Consider the following 21,192-nt stretch of genomic DNA (forward strand, 5'->3'; position numbering starts at 1 on the left):
TGAGCCTTTAAGGTTTGTACCTTCCATTAGCACCCCGTTTGCGATTGTAGATCAATTTTATAACCTATAGGTCTTACCCCATTAGGCTGATCTAAAAGATCTCATACCGAGTTGAAGTACATCGACTCCATCTCGAGATTCATGGCATTGACCCATTCATTCTAGGTCAACATTCTCATTGCCTTTTTATAGGACAACGGATCCTCAACATTGCCATCTGTTACCATAGCTAGGATTTTCGTGAAACCCAAATAGCGATCAGGCGGGTTGTAATGCTCACTCAACTCTTGAGGTGGAACTGACCTACCAGATGAACTATCATCAACAATTCTGGTTGATGAAGCAGGTCCTTCAACAACTCTTGTTGAAGTTTCAGTAGTTTCTTTGGAAAGCTCACTTAACACGACTTTACTACGTGGACTATGCTCCCTGATACGATCCTCCTTTAGGAAAGTAGCGTTCATGGAAACAAACACCTTGTTTTCGGACGGATCACAAAAGTAACCTCCTTGTGTACCTTTGGGGTTACCTACAAAGAGGCACAACCTCGATCATGATTCCAAATTCTTGGGATTTGCCTCAATATTAAAAGATATTGTATATAATTGTTCTATAATACAAGCGATAAATATCAAATTCCTTTTCATAAGAGGTGCATACAAAACATTTTTAAGTACTAAATATCTATCTTCAAAAAACAACTTCAGATCCCCCATTGCTTTAGCTGAGACAACCTCTCTTGTTCCAACTCTGAGGGTTATCTCATCTTCTTCAAGCTTTTTCCAAAAACTAGTTTCCTGAAACGAGAAACAAATATGATTAGTGGCTCCTGAATCTAGTATCCAAGTTGAAATATCATATTCCACTAAACATGTTTCAATGACCAGTAAATCATATTTATCTTGTGCCGTTTTCTCAACTTTCTTCTCTGCAAGGTACTTCAGACAATTTCTCTTCCAATGCCCGTTTTGGTTACAGTGGAAACGTTTTCCTTTATTTGCATTTTTTCCCTTTTTATCTTGGGAGCCTGCCCTTTTCCCTTCTTTTTCATTTGAGCTTTAAAGGGTCCAACTTTATTTTTAGAGGACGATCCTTTTATAAATTTGTTCTTAGTGGTAGCAACATTTGCTTCCACTTCCTTCCCTTACCTAAAGTAAGGTTTTGGAATCGCTAGAGCTCGTTAAGAAGAGTAGTGAGGTTAAATTCTATCTTATTTAAAGATACATTTATCTCGAAACGTATAAAAATCTTCGGAAGAGATTGTAAGATAAAGCTAACCTGGTTAGCCTCATCAATGGGTCCGCTATTTACTTCAGCGATATTGAAGTACATCATCATGTCCAGGACATGTTCTCTAATAGAGGTCCCCTCCTTCATCCGCTTCATGTAAATGTGCTTAATTGTCTCGTGTCTAAGGGACCATGATGGGTACCCAAACAATTATCTTAATGAATCTATTATCTCTTTAGCTGTAGCTAAGGATTCATGTTTCTTTGCCAAAACATCAGACATGCTGGCAAGAATGTAAACACGAGCCTTTTCATTGGCTTTGACCCAACGATCGTATGCTTCCCGAACATTTCGGTTATCATTTGAGGCTGGGGCTTGAGGACATTCCTCAGTTAAGACAAATCTTAAATCGTCAACTACCAGTATTGTGTTTAGATTTGATTTCCATGCCGAATAATTATCGCCATTTAGTTTCTCGGAAGCTAAGAGTTGAATTATCGAGCTATTCATGTTGAAAAGATAAACATATCCGTTTTAGTAAATAACCTTAATCTTCTAAATCCAATCAAGTTTAGCAAAAAAAACTAATAATGTACCCTTCATTATTATATTTTGCAACGATATTTCAAAAGTTTTGAGTAACCTCCACCGAAGGGCAGTCGGTTGTTCCTTTTTTGAACCAAGACAATCTTGACTAGATGCTAATCCCAGAATAACTCTTTATTCCTATAGCACTTTAGTTATCGCTACTTTAGTCGAGAATATACTAACATCTTAGTAATTCTTGTAAGTGTAACCTTCCATTTTTGGATTTCAGAAACCAGAATCAACATACTCCCGAAAGTGGAAAGTCAATATGAAACCTGATCTAAGAGAGCCTATCCAGATTTGGAGTTCGCGGTGTTCTGAATCCTATAATACAACCCTCCGAAGGGAAAGGTCGCTCCAGGGCAGACATGTAGACGCATTATAAAAATCTCACGGTACAACCTAATGGAAGAGACCGTGGGATATGTTGTTACATACCCCTTTTCTACTTACTATGAACTATTTCCCTTATTCACATAGATATTGTTCCATGCAAACACTCTCCGAAGGGAGTCCGCTCCTAAGCATGGCCCAAAGCCCTGCATGGACCTCACGATGTGAACTCTTAGGGATGCTAGAGCTAAAAGTACACTACTTCACTCTAGCTGAAGTGTTATATAACGGTTTAGGGTATAAAAAAAAAATACTTAGAGATATATTTCGACTAAATTAAATATATCCTAAGTCTAGGTGATAGATCCATGTATAAGTCTTATACTGGATTTTAACCTATGATGTCTAGGTGATAAACAAATTTTATTACCTCACATCTCTCACGCATGCTCATTAAAACTAGGGTTATTTGACTTAGACGCCATTTTGATCTCCAGGTAGGAGGTGTTCCGTAAACCGTCATCTTAAGAACCCTCAACCTTAGAAAAGATCTTCCCGGGTAAGTAAATAACTCTTTGTTTAACAAGTAATCGACCTATTCTAACTCTTTAGAAAAGCCGATATAAATTGTACTAAGATGTGCACGTGCTCTAATGTGCAAAACATATATTAATTCCAATAACTAAAAATTGAACCAAAGTTTGGCAAAGCATTACTTAGTTCATAAAGCCCTAACAAATTAGACACATTGACATATCTAACTTTGGCAAACATTTAATTGAAGAAAATGGCAAGTTCTCTAAAATTAAAGCCCTAACTTTGGCGAAGTGGCAATCCCAACTATGGAAAGTTCTCTAAAATTCAATCTCATTCAAGAACAATTTGAAACAAGAGTTTATTATGAGATTTAAGAATATACATGAGAGATTAAATCCTAACTTTGAAAGTTCAAGCCTCAAATCAAAAAAAATCAAGCCCTAACTTTGAAAGTTCATGCCTCAAACCAAGAAAAGCAAGCCCTAACTTTGAAACTTCATGCCTTAAACCAAGAAAATCAAGAATTAAACCTAATCTAAACGAGATTGAGCCTAATCTAAACAAAAAAAATCAAGATTAAGCCTAATCAAACCAGGAAAATCAAGACTTAAACCCAATCTAAACAAGAAAATCAAGATTAAACCCTAACTTTGAAAGTTCATGCCTCAAATCTACTTACCTCAATGAAGAATCTCTTCAATATTGATGAAATAACAAAGATGCATCAAAGGGAAGTGAAAAACCAAGAAGATTTCGAGCGTATTGCACAAAAAATCAATTGCATAGACTACAAATTGACTGCTTGAATTTCTTTTAAATCAGTCTGATAGCGTCGTGACGCTACTAAAAGAGCGTTGTAACACTGTTCAAGAGGCGCACAATTTTCCTGTCAAAACCCGCAGTGTTGCAACGCTATTGAGAGCATTGTAACGTTGCGTGCATGAGGCACGCACTTTTTTCATTTTTCCATCAAAATGTGTAGCATTACAATGCTACTTTTTAGCTTTGCAATGCTACCCTGTATATTTTACAATTCTTGACGTTTTTAAAACGTCAATAATCTATTAATTGAACTTGACATTTTTAAAACGTAAGTACTGTATTTTCTAGGAAAAATGCACAACCCCCACTTTTTAAAATCAATTCTTGACGTTTTTCTTTAAAATTACCTATTTTTTGATATTTTTTCATAAAAAACGTCAAGTATTTAAAATTGCAGACATCAAGAAATGTGTTTTTTCTTGTAGTGAGAGTACTACTTACCGGGATGGAATTGACTGTAGTAACCATCTATTCCAGTTTGGCCTCCATGTGTTGTATTTTTCTCATAACTTGTAACTATGCTCACTAACACTAAGAAAAAACACATTTCTTGATGTTTGCAATTTTAAATACTTGACATTTCTATGTAAAAGGGTCAAGAAATAGGTAATTTTAAAGAAAAACGTCAAGAAATTTTAAAAAATACGAAGGTTGTTTGTTTTTTCGAAAAATTTTCATACTGACAATCTACTTGACGTTTTAAAAATGTCAAATTTAATCTATGTTTTTTTGGTATGTTCTAAATGTCTAGAATATAAGTAACTATAAATTATTTTCTTATTATTTTTGTTCTCTAAAATTTTGACCCTTCACGCCCAAATTGAATGCGAACGCCAAAATTGACCCCTCGCGATTTCACCAAACAAAAAACGAAACCCCTAAAATGTTTGAGAACTCCATGCTGCCGAAACTCTCCATGCAAAGTTGAACATTTTTCAGGCTGCCACCAACGTCCTCCACGCCTAAACCCCAGATGATCGAAACTGCCTTCACCCCTCTGTCATGCGAATGTGAACGCGAAACCCTCCACGCGAATGTGAACACAAACGTTGTTCAGGCTACCACCTTCAAAACTGATCGTCGGCTGATCAAACTCTACCACTGAAACCTTCACCCTGCTGTTTGAAACGCTGGCCTCCGCCAATCGAAACCCTCACTGATGAAACCCTCCATGCGAACGATTCCCTCTTCCAATACTCTCACCTTCAAATGGTACTCTCTCATTTTCCCTCTTTTCCCCCTCTTTTTTCAATGACTGATTTGGTTTATGCCTGCTAGTCTCTTCCTTACTTATGATTTTGATGCTGAACATCTTCTTTTATTTCATTTTATTCTCTATAAAATTTTGTTTCTTATTAAAAAAAACAAGGGATATGATGTGAGCTATTCAAATGTAGGTGGAAGAAAAATAACATTATGATATGAGAGACAGTTGTATAGGCTGAAAATGAAAGAACAAAGAAAGATAATTGGAAAGCAGAACAAAGGAAGAATAAGAATAGAAGAAAGGGATAATTAATTTATGTATATAAAGGAAAAACCACCTACCTACCTTTAAAGGGTCATGAGTCTGGGTGTGTTAGCCTAGTGTTTAAGAAGCTTGAATTTAGCAATTTGTGTTAGAAAAATTTAGGGATGGAAAATTAAGCAAGGAACTTGAAAAACAAGTTTCTATTTAAGCTCTTTATTTTGGCTACAAACCTTCACCTCAAACATAGGCTAGATCAACATATTAAAGGAAAGCAGATGCTTGAACTTCAAGCAGCAATAGGGTTTATTGTTATCGTTCATCTGTTTTACTGCACTTTCCCTTTGTAATATGTTATTCAAAGAAAAAGAAACAAAAAAAAAAAAAAAAAAAAAAAAGGAAAAGTAAAATAGAAATAATGAAAGATAAGAAATTTTGTTTTGAGACGATGATACTTCAATACACAAGTTTTTATTTGTCTCAATTGAAGTGCTTTTACCTCACTAGATTAGATACTACTTTATTTCTTAGTTTCTAAAAGCTTATTGAGTTGTATTATTTTCTCTTGAAATTAAACATTGACATCTCCATCTTGTATCTTTTGAGATATAATGAGGGCACTAGGGTAGTGTCAACCTAGTTGAGATGACTGGATGCACCTGTTGATCTCCTTTTTCTCGTCTTTTTGCATAATCATGTCTCCTTGTAATATGAGCATCATCTTTTCATTAAATGGATGAAATTTTTTTTTTCCTTTTCAAACAAAAAAAATATGCACAAGTTTTTATTTTATAGGTTCTAATTATGCAATTAGATATTTTTTGGGTCCTTTGTAATCAAAATTTATCATATCTTCTTAGCATTGCGCAGTTGAAGCTCATGCTTTTCCTAAAGCTCTCTGATGCAAGTAACATACCCTTTTGAGCTTCTTAAACAAAATCACCGTAAATACAAAGGCCCTTGTATTTAGCTTTAATATTTTTCAATCCCCATTTGTATTGCGCACTACTACTTCCTTCTCCATTTTGCATTGCAAAAATTCCTTCCTCCATTCTTCTATGGCATTCTTTAGTATTTTGGCATTCTCGAGTAGTTGACTTGCTCGAGTTTACCATGGCCATGGGACGTATGATCATAAGTTCTTTGCTTCTCCATTTTCATAACTAAGCTCCTTAGTTCTCCGATTAAATCCACAATTCTTCTCTCTCCATTCTTGTGACTAACTCAATTCTCTTTCTCCATCTCAAGAACCAATACTAAAATTTTATGTTCACGATCCACAAATAAATTTTGACGACTAAAAAAGATTAAAATGGAAGTTCAATGAAAGAGAGAATGAGAATAAATAAAACCTATTTATTGATGATGAGTTCGTTAGAACTTTAGATTCTTGTGATTATTGTTGAACTGATTGGACATAATTTAGTTTGCTTAATTTCCACGACTACTTTATGATAAAATCATAAAGAATTAATATAATCACTCCACTCTTTGTTTTTATAAACTTTCCAAAAAAACAAAAGGATGGGATGTGTTATTGTTGTTTAGTTATCTAAGCATTGAACCGGTAACAAGTAGCTATGATTTGGCAATAGGATCTTTATTGATGTTGATATGGTGGGATGTAGGAGAAATTTGCTTCCATGATTGTCGATGCAGGCTTCCAAAGGTCGAGTTTGAAAATCTTGTTGGAGGAGTGGTTACTATCCATTCAAGCTTGAAACTTTAGAACCCAGCTAGCTTTTACTTCCACTTATCACTTCGTAGCCTACAAGTTGTTTCATTTGTGCCTAATCTTTTCAATTAATAAAATGCTTAATAGATGTTAAAAATGAGCCCCCATACATTTCCATTGGGTTGGGACACTATTTGCTATAATTGCATAGGGTGATATTGTACTATATAGACTCAAAGAGGACAACATCACGGATAGATATATGATACATAACTAACATGTAAGTTAACATTTTTCATTTGTAGTTTTTATTTTAAAGTTTACTTTATTTTATAATTTATTTTAGAATTTGTGGTTAGAATTTATTATAATATTTGGTTTTTATATTTATAGGTTGATACAAGGAACTCTACTCATAAATCGAGTTAGACGAGGTGCGGATTGAGTTGACTGAATTTTTTGGTTGCTACATGTGATCGTAGGTGCTCGTACAATTTGGTCATTTTGAATGTCTTTATTCTGGCTTATCAATTTCTTGATATACTTCATATTCATATAGGTATAATATTTTTTGGAATTGTTCATATATGCAAGGTAGTGGGGAGGGGGGCTTAATTGTAGTTTTGGAATGGAGGTTAATTGTTTCATTTGTTCATATGGTTTTGATAGTTGTTATGAGTAGAATGATATAGTTTTGTTAATATGGGGTAGATGGATAGTTTTGATAGAAGTTTTGGAAAAGTAAATTTTGAAACTGTTCATATTGGGTTGACTGTTAGAATTATGTTCTTTATATTCTTTTGGAAGTGTCCATTTGAGTCCGTCCATATTCTTCTAGTTAACTTAGAAAATCGTTTATGGAGTTGTGAAGTTTTATAATGACAATGTTGAAAAATGTTATCTTTTGTCATATTGGAGAACATTTTAGTTCATAAGATTGAAAATGTGTTTGGTTGTTTATTTGTTTTGATGGATATTTGTCATAATATATCATATATTATTGTTGGATTAAAATACTGGAACAATTTAGAGGTAAACATCCATATTACTCTTTTTTTAAAAAAAAAATCACAAAAATACTTGACAATTTAAACGTGTCAAGATATAAATATATTTGACAAGTGAAAATTGTCAAGAAGTCTTGTATTCGATATTTTATTCTTGTCAAGAACATCTATATTCTTGACAAATTTTCAGTATCAAGTAAAGTATATCTTGACATTTTTCACATATCAAGTGAAAATGTTCTTGACGTTTTTTATTTGTCAAGAACGTCAATATTCTTAACATTTCAAAAATGTCAAGTGTCATTGTTCTTGATATTTTTTCCTAGTCGAGAACATCAACATTCTTCACACTGAATTCCTTGAAGTTTTTTAAAATGTCAAGAAAAGTGACACTTGGCATTTAAAAAAGTCACGAAAAACTGTTTTTGTAGTAATGTAAGCTCTATACAGTGGTCGTCATACTCTACATATTGCTTGTCATCGTCTACACAAGATGCTCCAATGTTGTGGCTCAACCCTTTGACTCCTTAATGAAGTCAATCATTATGTCCTACATAGTTGGTTTCTTTTCCGTATCGGTTGTTAGGATAGGAGAAATTTTCATGATTTCTCAAACCTGAATTGTAATGTGTTGCTTGTTGCTATTGTGGGTGTCCTTTATATCTTTGAATTCTGCATACAAAGTATGTTGTCTCAATTTTACATTGCCCCAAGTTTTTTGATGAAGCCTCTCAACTACCATAGTTGCTTGGGTTGCTATGGATGGAAGATACATATCGATTTGGCCACCTGTTGACAGTTTGCTCAAAGCATTAGTAAGCGAAACTAATTGAGCTTTTAAGGACTTACCTCATTAACTTCATATAGACCAACTACTCTGGTGGTGGTTGATCTTTCAATGGGTCAATTATAACCTGTAACAACCATGTCTTCTAAAAGAGCATAAGCTACTGAGGCTATTGTTTAAAAAATAGATCCCACAGCAGTAACATTCAAGATGGATTTCGTGTTACTAGTCCATCCATGGTAAAACAATTGGATTTGCAACCAATCAAGATATCTTTGATGTGGACACCTCTTAAAGAGATCCTTGTACCTTTTCCGAAACTCGAATAGTTGTTCATCATTTTGTTGACAAAATGAGCCGATCTCATACCTTAATCTAGTTGACTTAGCTGATGAAAAGTATTTATTTAGAAAATATTGTGTCAGCTTCTCCCAAGTATTGATGTTATCAAGCAGGAAGGTCTCTAACCAATCCTTGGCTTGATTCTACAAAGAAAAATAGAATAGTCTTAGTTTAATTGCATGGCTAGAAAACACCATTATTTTTATCATTTCACATATTTCTAGGAAAGATTGATGATACTTGCAAGGGTCTTCTGTGGGACGTTCTCTGAAAGTAATATCTCGTGCCATCTGGCTTCAACTCAAAGTTATTTGCAGTGTTCTGAGCATGGTCAATCCCAGGTGTATGGTCTTCTCGGGTACTTCTTCTACCATCCCTTTAGTTTTTACTTTGCTTCCTTTAAGATTTTTCCTGAAAGTTCTTTCAATATCTAGATCAAGAGGCAAAAGATTAGCTCACTTGATATCTGCCGTTTGCCACAATACCTCCATAAAAGAAACACATAAATAAAATACACCTTAGATTAAGGTCTATCCAATTCTTTGAATATTAAACAAATTCGTAACTTTGATCTCGATAACAGTTCAAAAAAATTGATGTCAAAATATTTGGTGTGATGCAAGTGCAAGTATCAAGTTATAGTATTGAGTATCGTCCTCTGAAAATCAACTGGTTGGATTATGCTTAGCTACTCTTTTCTCATACAAATATAATTGATTACTAATTGCTTGAAACTAAATTAGAAGCATGACATTAAGAATGATCACGATCAACTTTCATTACCAACCTAACTATTTGCATGATAGTTTCATAACATTCCAACATTATAGATCAAAGGGGAAAAAAACCCAACATTATAGATACAATTAAACATACAATATTTCTAATTGAATATTTAATTTAATATGCATCGAGGATCAATCAATGTATCAAATATAATAAAATTGAAAAATATTCAATAGCATAACATTCATAGAAAAAATATGCATTTAGGTCACTATAGAACTAAAGCGTTTAGCCACTTATTGATGCTACAATCATACTCTCATACAATGCAACAACCATTAAAAAGTCAAGAGAATAAAGAGAAAAGGGAAACCTACTATCATGATGACTTCCGTTGATGGAACATGTCAAAATCTACTTGATTTTCTCTTTGGGATCTCAAATGGCCTCCAAACGAATTCCTAAAATCTCTCCAATATTTTTAGGCTAAAACACGAAGACTCCTTAATTTTGTGGTGTGCCAAATGACTTTGACTAAAAAAAACTCTAAGATAAATAGAAAATTTGTTGTCCAAAAAACTCTAAAATAACTTACTGTAGCGCAACGCTCATGCATAGCACCACAACGTTGGGAACTTTTTCAACACGATCAAGTTTCTGTGAATCACACTACCCTATTTTTTCAGCTCTTTGATTTTTCTCTTCCTCTTATCGATGTTTGGCTCGATTTTGATTTCCTTGGCCAAATTTGGTCCATTTGTGCTCTTTTTACTCTAAATCTTGATCTCATACACAATTCCTTGCGAATCACTAACAAACGACATCAAATCTAAGGCAAATAACACACATTTTAAGTGTGTTTCATTGACACAAAGTCATGAGATGAAGGCTGGAAGGCATGAGTTAGAAGTTCCAACATTCAACCTACATTGTTGATCAATTTTGGTACTTATTCAATCAAACTTACATGGAGAAGGTTCAAGTTGGTCCTTAAACTTTTATAGAAATAAAAATTTAATTTAGTCTCTAGACTTAGTTTGTAATGATTTAATCCATGTACTTCCAAATTTATAACAATTTACTCCTTGAATTTTAATGTGTATTAATTTAGTTTTTGTACTTTACAATGTATACTGATTTAGTTCCTATCATGAAAAATACTATTAAGATTTAATGAAATTTCTTACACATATTGAACAGTTAAACAAATTATAAGGAGTATGTTTTTACATAATCAACATTGACAATTAAGTTTGAAAAAGTTTTTGACAAACGAGACTAATGGTCCGTTTGATAAAGTTCTCATTTCTTGTTTTTTATTTCTATTTCTCATTATTTAAGAAACCGACTTCTTTAATAACCATTCATATTTCTTATTTCTCAAATTTGAGAAATGTTTCTAAAAATAGTCTCTCCTTATTTTGTTACCATTTTATGTAATTTCATTTCTATCATGTAAGAAAGACTTTGCTTGGCTCATTGGCAATTTGGCAGGTAATCGAGCCGTCAACTAAACTATACTTGACCTTCGAAACCTAGGTTTGATACCCGGCAATGACGATTTCATTTTTCTTGATTTGTTTTATTTGTTTTCCCTTCTTTATTATTTTTTCATATTTATATGTTTAATTTAATTTTGAATTTTAAATTTTTCAACATTTAGATTTATGTATTAATTGATTTTCAAATTTCAAATTTTCTTTTCTATATGGCTATATTTCTTTTATATTCCTTTCTTTCTTTCTTTATTAATTTTTTTTCATATTTATATGTTTAATTTAATTTTAAATTTTAAAATTTCCAATATTTTAATTTATATATTATTTGATCTTCAAAATTTAAAATTTCCATATGTTTATCTAAATATTTTCTGTATTTTAAATTTTAAATTTTGCAATAGACATGTTTATATGTTATTTTAAATTTAAACTTATTATTTTTGGTACATTCAAAATTGGTTAGAATTTTATATTATATAAATTTTATTTACATAGATACTCATTTAGGTTATCTGTAATATTTTACAACCACAACATTTACATAATAATATAATTGGATTGGATTTGGATCAACATTATTTAAGAAAAATGAATTGAGTGATAAATAATATTTTAAATCAAATTTTAGCAACATATGAATGATAGAAACAATTGTATTACAATAATTAATTTTGCATCAGGACTTATGTGTATTTGATAGTGTAAAAGTTTTCTAATTTTTTTTTATATTTTAATTCATGCTATATATTTTTTGTTTTACATAATTAAATTATATTTAAACTACAAATAGGAGAAAATGTTAGGGTTAATAATACAAGAAACAAGAAACGACTATCAAACAAGTTTTTGTTTCTGTTTATTTTTTTTTCAAAAAAACAAGAAACATAAATAGTTATAAAACATATTCATGTTTCTCGTTCTTAAAATTTAAGCATGAAACAAGAAATTAGAAACAAGAAGCCGAAAACAAAAAACGAGAATATTATCAAACGAACCTAATTTGTTATAGACTTGAAAGTATAGGGATTATATAGTTACATACTAAAGTTCAAAAACTAAACTATTATAGATTTGAAAATATAAAGATAAAATCAATACAAATCAAATTGTAGGAACTAAATCTATCACTTATATGAAAGTTTAGAGAAAAAGTGATTTTTAATCAAGTTTTGTATGATCTCTTTCATTGTTTTCCTGGTCTTTTACTAATTTAATATATCATCTTTTACTAATTTAATATATCAAAGTTCTTACTTTAGGCAATGAAACAAAGGAGCCAAATCCTATTTTCTATCTTCTGAACATATGTTGCTATTCTAAGCTTATCGCCATTAAACTTTTGTAACCAAACGGAGTATAGCTTAAGTGATATGCATACTCTTTTTTATGAGATTGAAAGTCTAAATTCATGTATCCCATATTTGTTGTATTAAAAAAATGGTTAAACTTTTGTAACAATAAGATATCCTCAAGAAATAACAATGTTTTTAATTTAATAATTCGAATTTTCCAACACTTCAATTTAAAGAAGTACAAGATTATGGTTTGATAATTTAATGTATTGCCAACCTAAGAATAGTTTTAATTGGTCATATATCTTCGACCAAGAGATCAAAAGTTCAAATCTCTCATCTCCCATATTGTTGAGGATCTCACATTGAAAAGATGAAAAGATCTTACAATCTTTACAATCTTTTAAACATACATGAGTTACTCACATCATTACCAATTAGTTTTAAGATGGAACCTCATATTTATTTAATATAATATCATAACCCATAAAGTCCAAACTAGTACTTGATAAAAAAAAAAAAAGTGAATCAAAAGAGTTATGAGGTATTTTGAGTATCCCACATTGAAAAGATGAAGGGAATATTTAAAAGTCATAAACCAAACTCGACCTATTAAATTTTAATTTATTTCAATCAAACTTAATACCGTTTGGGTCAACAAAACCTACGAGTTTGAGTCTCCATAGATCCCAACCGATCAAGGCTAGAAATACCCTATTAGACCAAAGTACATAGAATAATAATTGGGATATTTTTCTAATTTTTTTCTTCTTTATTATTGAAAGGGATGCATGAAGAAGTATTACTCAATAACATATTCCGTGATTAGGGATGGAGTGGGAACACAATGACCTTCCCTACCTCTCCCCGAAAATATTTATTATTTTATTTTATTATTACAAGTTATATCTTTTACTCCCAAGTCCCTTTCTCATTTTGGTCCTTAATCTCAAACTAAAGTAGATTAACCCCAATACCCAAATTTTGTATTCATATCTTCTTTCCTCTTTATCTCTTCTCTTCCATGCCCAACTAAATCTTGTTTTTCCAACTTGAATATAGTCAAGTAAGCTATCGATTAAGAGGTCAAATATTTGAATTTTCTCCCTTCACTTGGTGTAAAATTCAAAGAATAAAAAATATACCCTCATTTGTTTTGTTCCCAATCCATCTTCAATTTTTTAAAAGAGCAATACTTTGGTGCATCTTCTCTTTATGCATTCCACTCTCATCACATACACACAAAAAGTATTAAAATATTTCAAAAAAGAAATGAATTTGTCACATAACAAACTATGATTGAACAATTTGAAGGAATGTAAAAAGACACGTATAGCGCGAGATGTACCTATGTATTTTTCTTTTAAACAAGATAGATGGTCTAGGTAATAATTGATATTGATTGACATGGTAACTAATGATAAACATTTCCCAAAAAGAAGGGAAAAGATAAAATATTTAGGGTTTCTAAACCCAAAGAAGGCCCAAATGATCAAATGTCAAAGTCAGGCCCACCTACCACAACCTCTGCCCTACTACCACAGTTAACTCAGCAGTAGCCTGTACCCACCAATCTTACAATTTAGGTTCGCTCTTGGACATTGTTCAGCTACCCATATGCTCATTTCCCCTTTCTCTTCTTCCTTTATTCAAACTATTGAGGCCGTTGGCCCACCAACTTTGTGTAAACAACTCAATTTCAATAATAAATATTATTGAAGTTTGCACATTATTCGAGTAATTTCATCTTTCTCTCTATCTTTACTTTTTATATTTATGGAGTAACTATATCTTTTTCTCCTGATCTAATTTTCATAATTATTGAGAAACTCCATCTTACAATTCTATACCCCAAAGACAAACTTCCTGACTTTAATATATTAACTCCAGACTTATTGGCCCCACTTTACAGACCAAATGCCCTCCTAATATTTCAATCCACCGTGAACTCAAACAAGAAAAAGAAAGACCGTTTATTGCCACTTACAAGAATGCAATGTAAAACAGTAAAACCAAGAAGTTGAGCCTATGTACCGCTTACTCTAAACTAGAAATTGACTAGTCTTTTTGAGATCAACAACGTGTGGAGTGAGGCCGTGAGGAGATTCAAAATTATCACATCTTGGTTGATAGCATATATACTAATGACTCTTTAGCAAAAGGGAAAAGACTCTTTTACATAAACAAAGTTCATTCTCTTCATCTTAAAATTCAAATTTCGAAACAGTACAAACACAGAGCAGAGCTAAAATCTTCTACTTACCAGAGGTGGTCGGTTTGGACGAGTGCATAATCTTCTGGTCCAATATTGTATTGGCAGTTTTTCACTCCCTATTGTTGGTCTGCAGAGTTGTTGCTGCTCAGTTTGAATAAAAGAAAACACCAGTCACCATTTTTGGCTGCAAACCCAAGAGAAAGAGAGAGAATTTTGAGTCAGAACACTGCCATACAATTCCAAAATTTCCTAAACTGACATGTTTTGTATAGTACTCTTTTATGTTTCACTCCCAACCCACTAACATGTCCAAGCTTTTGCTTGTTCATATTCATCACTTCTCAATCACCAATCCCCAAAAGAAAGCTCAGTTTTCAGCATATAGAATAATATCTGAATAAGAGACACTTGTTTATTCTAGATTCTTATGGATAAATGATTACAAAATGAGTTGGATGGATGCTCTTTTCGTTCTAATGGGCCTGTATTAACCCTTTTTCACAATAATATGTTGGAGTGGTAGGGCAACAATATAGTCGTTGTTGAGCGATATCAATTAAAACTTTCAAACTTGACGTACTCGTTCAATTTGAATCTAAGGGAAGGGTTTTGCTATCAAATCATATTTTAAATCAACAGTTCTTAGGATAGACATGAGCAGTGAGAATGGGATATGCTTTGTTTAAACGTTTGAAGTCAGTTGGGGAGGACAACAAAACTGAACAAATTGACCCTTCAAAAGTGGAAGCAGACATAAGCCTGGCCCAACCATCATAAATCAACTAAGCCAGGCAACTTATTCAAACACAAAGCCCGCCACTTTTTCTCTCTCTTTCATACTTTCCATCATAACACATTCAAATTTTTCTTCTTCACTTTGTTTTCTGTAATTGCTTTACCAGAAAAAACAAGAAAAAGAAAAGAAAATAAGACACCCCTATCTTTTTTCAAAGTGGAAATCCCAATTTCCAAACCTCCCTTCTTACTTAGTTATCTTTTTTTCTCACTCATTTTGTTACCTTACTGACCTGAACTCAACATGAAGTTGTTGCCCTCTCCTTCTTGCTCTTCCTCTTCTTCCTTCTCCACTTCCACTTTCGATGCTCATGTCTGCAACCCCAGAGCTACACCCAGCTGTCTTTCGGGAATTCTCCGCCGGATTCTATGCTCCGGTAGCCTCCCAACGCACCCGACCGATCATATCACAGAAGAAACTAGTTCAGTGAAGTCTGATGATAAGCTTCTTCAAGTCAAGGATTTGAATGTCATCAAATCAACAAATGAGACGAAGCCAACTGCTGGAATTGTGGCCAGACTTATGGGCTTGGATTCAATGCCAGAGATGAAGCAGAATCATAATTCGCTATCGAGAAGCCAATCCATGAACTCTGTGGAGCATTTCTACAAACACCTGGAAGACAAACATCAACGGGTTAGATCAACACTGTCATTTCGAGAGGTACCAACCTTTCTTGAGCTTGAAAATGAAGAATACTTCATCCTAAGTTTTGAAGGAGAAAGCAAAAGTAAAGAATTCAAAGCAAAAGTGAGGAACAGTACAGAATTTAACCAAAGAAAGGAAGACGAAGACAAATATAAAAACAGGGGAAGCAACAAAACAGAGCAGTCATCTGTGAGAAAGACAAAGAAGAAGAGATTTGATCCAGAAGAATCCAAACAGTTCGTCCAAATTGATTTGAAAGAAAAGAAGAAATCAAGAAAGAGATTTTCAAAAAATAAACCCACCTCCAGAATTTCCACGAAGGACCGCCATGGAAGAAAATCAACTCGACAAGTAGAATCAGACTGCAGCTCCGATGAATTAAGCCCAGTTTCAGTTCTCGACAGCAATCAATTCCTACGAGATCCCGAAGAAGCAATCTCATTATCAGGTTTGATTTCCCTTTCTTCAACAACCCATTATTCAAAAATTTTCAATTGGGTTCTCAAATTCTTTAAATCACTACTTTCAGGAGATGCTGCTTCAAATTCCCCCATAAACACTAGAAGGAAATTATCATCGGAGCTCGAAATTCCAAAGACCCCATCTCGAAACGACGATGATTTGATAATCAACGGAGGCAAAATCGCGAAGAAGAAAGTGGTTGATGGGATCCAGCGGGAAAGATATGAAAAAGAGATTTGTAAGATAACGGAGATGGAATTGGAGGAATCAAATTGGAAATACAGCAAAATTTGTGAAGAACATGAAGAATTTGGAGGTGGAGGTATAATTGAAGGTTTTGATTCGTATATTCTTGAAGGATTGATAGAGGAATTTGTAGAACAAATGTATGATTTGATCTTTATCTGAAGATCAATTACTAACATGTAAATTTCGAATTATAGTTACTAAATTCACCAGAAATTCAACCAAAATTAATGAAGGAAAATACAAAACAAAACAAAACAAATTCCGGTCTAGATTATGAGTTTCAATTTTACTTTTGCATTTTTAATTTGAAATCGTAACCCGTATGAACAAAGATTCTGTTCCTTAAACTTTTCGTTCAAAAGTAGAAAATTTTGTGGAAAAATTGTTCCTTTCTCTCTTGATCCTTTTTATTTTGTTCATGACTTTTTTTTTTTTTTTTAACTTTGCTTCATTTTCTAAATTTTATTTATAATTTACCTACATCAAATTCAGTTAATTTATTTAAAGTTTTTATATTTTATTAACCACTCAGATCGTGTAAGTTTAAAAAACTAAAATTAATTTTCATTTTTTTTTAATTTGAAAGAGTAATTCAGGTGGTTCTTTAACTAGAATTGGAAGCATAATTGAAATTTTGGAAGATAACGATTATAAATTTCAAAAACAAAGAACAAAATAGATATCAACTTTGATCTAATTTTTGCATTTTGCATGTATTTCGAAAAGAAAAAAAGGTTCAAGTGAAATTTTAGAAATATTGAACCCTACTTTTTAAATTTTCAAATTTTGAATTCAACAAAAATTCCAAAAATATGATTGTAAAGTATCCATAAAATAAAATAATTATTTTGAATATTTTTAAATATATTAAAATGTCAGTAAACATTTATCAAAGTTGACACTCATAGATATTTATGAATGTCTATTAATATCCCTAAAATTTATTGTATTTGGAAAAAATATTTAAAAATAATACAATAATTATTAACAATAAATTTTATGCTCAATTTTTTTGTTTTAATTTGATCTTAAACCTAAATGAATGGTGCCACGTAACATTACTATCTTTACTTGGTTAAAAATTTGGGTTCAATTTTGTGTTTGAATTTAAACTCTTTTTTAGATTAATTGAATTTTTTATTCTATATCTTCATATTTTGAATTATTACATAAAATTTGAAAACAAGAATAGAGATATTTGGGATTCCATTTTTTTTTTTCCTTTTTCCCATTTTTTCTTTTTTTTATTAGTTTTTATCTTTCCAAGATATTTGAATTTCCAATCTATTAAAAACTTTCTTTAATGGAGATAGGAAGGTAAACCTTTACCACTTTTAGGAAAGAAAGGTTACTCTTTAAATCCTTTAACAAATTTTAGTGCTTTTTTTCCCTTTTTCTTTTTTAAAATATCACATAAATAATAAGATTCAAATTTACCAAAAATTGGTTTTTCGGTGATGCCAAAACCATTGTCAGTATAGCTCCTAATTTCTCAATATAACCTTTGGAACCGACGCTCCTTCATCATCGAAATAGATCCAACGGAATTTTAGTTGACGTGGACATAGATAGGACGACACATTTGAAATAGCCAAACGTTTAAAAACTATATATCTTTATCTATAGATCTTGGTCCATAAGATCCCTCTACTAACTCTAATTTGGATTAATAAATGGAGTAATCTTGATAAGATTTGAAATTAGGATTTAGAATTTGAAATGTTCAAATTCAATTAGGGTTTCTATTTATTGTATTCGATACAATTGAAATATTTAATTTTATCGAAATTAAACGAAATTAGAGAATCAATTAATGTTTAAATTAGGATTTTAGTATTAATTGTATAAAATAAAATTGATTATAGTGGAATTGGTCTTTTATTAATTTAATATTAGATATTAAATTAACAAAATTAATTAAAAAATTTAATTAATTAGTTTTATTTAAACTTAATTAATTGAATTAATTTTTATAAAACTAATAAATACAAATACGTTGGTTTATATGGAAATTAGTTTATATATTATTTTTTGAATCCAATTCCACTTTCTCCATGAAGAAGGAGTTAGCCTTCATGCAAGTTTTGATTTTACATGATGAAACCTTTATAAATTCAAGTGTTGGACTGAATAATGGGCTTAAGCTTTTAAGAACTTCTTCAAGAACTCTGCAGATTTCGAAACCCTCCAAACCCTTTCATATCTTCATCCAATCCAGCTTAATTTAGTGTTTCCACCACACAATCCTGGCAAGAGAATAATAGAGAAGATCTTCGTGGTGGTCTACTTATAGATTGAAGCACATTTATGTGTGTAAGAGTATGCGAACATACAACGAAGGAAAAATAGAATGAATAAGCACTCAAATCATACTTAATTTGAGTTTAAACATGCTTCAAAGTAACCTTTATAGAAGAGAGTTTGTTGAACACATATCTTTGAAGTATCCTATTCAAATCCAACTGAAAATCCACATGAAAGAGCTTCAACCTTCAAGTAGACAACTACCAAGATCTTCTCTACTATTCTCTTGCAAGGATTGTGTGGTGGAAACACTAAATTGAGTTGGAAGTATATAAGATATGAAGATGGTTTGAAATTTTTTGCAGAGTTTCTGATGAAGTTTTTAGTGAGCATGCATCATGATTCAATTCATCACTTCAATTTATAGAGTTCAGATCATGCAAATACATGGTTTGCACGAAGCGCAACTCCTACTTGATCGAGAAAATGGAGAAATGAATAAGGTAGTTGAAGATTTACTGGAGATTTCCAACATTTTGAAAATCTCCACTTTGAACCATTTTCAAAAGGTTTTTCTACAAAATGATTTCAAAAATCAGTTTTGTAAATTAAATCTATTTAATTAGTTTCATAAAATTAATTTAAATAATTAATTTTTAAGGAAAACTAATTAACTAATTAATTAAACCTTTTAATTAAAAAATAATTAAATATCTAATATTAAATTAATAAAAATCAATTTCATCAAAATGAAATTAATTTAATTAATATTTAAATCATATTTAAACATTAATCATTTCTCCAATTTCGTTTAATTTCGATAAAATTAAACTTTTAATTGTATTGCATACAATAAATAGAAACCCTAATTTAGTTTGAAAATTTCAAATTCTAAACCCTAATTGTAAATCTTATCAAGATTACTCAATTTACTAATCCAAATAACGAGCTACTAGAGGGACCTTATGGACCTACAGATCATGAGCTCCAACGACTCGTAATTAATTAGTTAAACTCTTTAAATCAAATTAATCACTATTCATTAAATACCAAGACATTCCACTATAGCTCGATAGTTGCACTCTCCTCATTGTAGATATATTTCTGTCCATTTTAACCATAATCGGTAAGTCAATCCTTCACAGGTTGTTCGTATTTACAGTTGGGTCAAATATTACCGTTTTACCCCTATAAATACATCTTGCTCCTTAAGGATGCAATATCAAGAGTATTTTATTGAATAAAAACTCAACAACTTTTTTGAAAATGTTAACAACATTTACGAACTGCGAGTTCAAGCCATTCCCAACAATCTCTCACTTGGACTAACACTCCAATGAGATAAACATATAAAAAATATATACAATGTTGAGAAATAACGAGAGGAAAATACAATAAACTAGGGCATCCTAAATACCCTTTGATATTCTCCCACTTGATATGCTCGTAGTTTTAGTCTAACCAGGTGGCCCTCAAACACTTTAGTCGAGAGGGCCTTCGTAACAGATCAACAAGGTTGTCTTTTGAGGCGATCTGCATGACTATCATGTCTCCTCAGTGCACAATCTCTCTGATGAGATGGTACTTTCTTTCGATATGTTTTCCATGTTTGTAACTTCTAGGTTCCTTAGAATTAACAATGGCACCACTATTGTCACAATGCACAGTAATGGGCAGATACATCTTTGGAATGACTTACAAATCTGTCAGAAACTTGCGAAGCCACACTGCTTCTTTAGCTGCTTCAGATGTAGTTACATATTCCACTTTCATCGTGGAGTCAGCTATATAACTTTGTTTAATGCTTCTCTACACCATAGCTCCTCCGTTAAGAGTGAAAACTAATCCCGAGTTAGATTTCCTAGAATCCATGTCAGTCTGAAAATCAGAATCAGTGTATTTTGTAAGGATCAAATCCTTAGGTCCATACACAAGCGTATAGTTCCTTGTTCTCCTAAGATACTTGAAGATGTTTTTAACAACCGTCCAGTGACTGTGGCCCGGGTTAGATTGGAACCTGCTAACGATTCCAACTGCAAAGCATATGTCAGGACATGTACATCAGGCTCCCAACTGCTGATGCATATGAAATTCTTTTCATTTCCTCAACTACGTAAGGTGTCTTAGGAGACTGTTCCTTTGACAAATTAATTCTATGTATAAAAGGTAACATACCCTTTTTGGAATTTTTCATATTATATTTTGAAAACATTTTGTCAATATAAGATGCCTAAGATAGTGTTAAGGTTCTATTCTTTCAATGTCGAAAAGT

At 32.0% G+C, this 21,192-nt stretch overlaps 1 protein-coding gene, 2 long non-coding RNA genes and 1 pseudogene across 3 annotated transcripts; 2 read left to right on the forward strand and 2 right to left on the reverse strand.

Annotated features, from left to right (window-relative positions):
• Positions 1-1,170: 1,170 nt before the first annotated feature.
• Positions 1,171-1,740, reverse strand: LOC120083945 (annotated as a pseudogene).
• Positions 1,741-4,342: 2,602 nt separating this feature from the next.
• On the forward strand, positions 4,343-7,521 carry LOC120083820. Its single transcript, XR_005483545.1, has 3 exons — positions 4,343-4,722; positions 6,607-6,933; positions 7,047-7,521. It is a non-coding gene; the product is annotated as an uncharacterized LOC120083820 (long non-coding RNA).
• Positions 7,522-7,704: 183 nt separating this feature from the next.
• Positions 7,705-15,688, reverse strand: LOC120084231. The gene is made up of 4 exons (XR_005483597.1): positions 15,550-15,688; positions 14,570-14,705; positions 9,030-9,219; positions 7,705-8,932 (listed from the first exon to the last, which is right to left on the reverse strand). It is a non-coding gene; the product is annotated as an uncharacterized LOC120084231 (long non-coding RNA).
• On the forward strand, positions 15,550-16,935 carry LOC120084230. The gene is made up of 2 exons (XM_039040131.1): positions 15,550-16,413; positions 16,495-16,935. The coding sequence occupies exons 1-2, from the start codon at positions 15,561-15,563 to the stop codon at positions 16,833-16,835; spliced, it is 1,194 nt and encodes a 397-aa protein (XP_038896059.1). The 5' UTR covers positions 15,550-15,560; the 3' UTR covers positions 16,836-16,935.
• The last annotated feature ends 4,257 nt before the right edge of the window (positions 16,936-21,192 follow it).

The sequence above is a fragment of the Benincasa hispida genome, chromosome 8 (assembly GCF_009727055.1).
Source record: "Benincasa hispida cultivar B227 chromosome 8, ASM972705v1, whole genome shotgun sequence".
Classification (NCBI taxonomy): domain Eukaryota; kingdom Viridiplantae; phylum Streptophyta; class Magnoliopsida; order Cucurbitales; family Cucurbitaceae; genus Benincasa; species Benincasa hispida.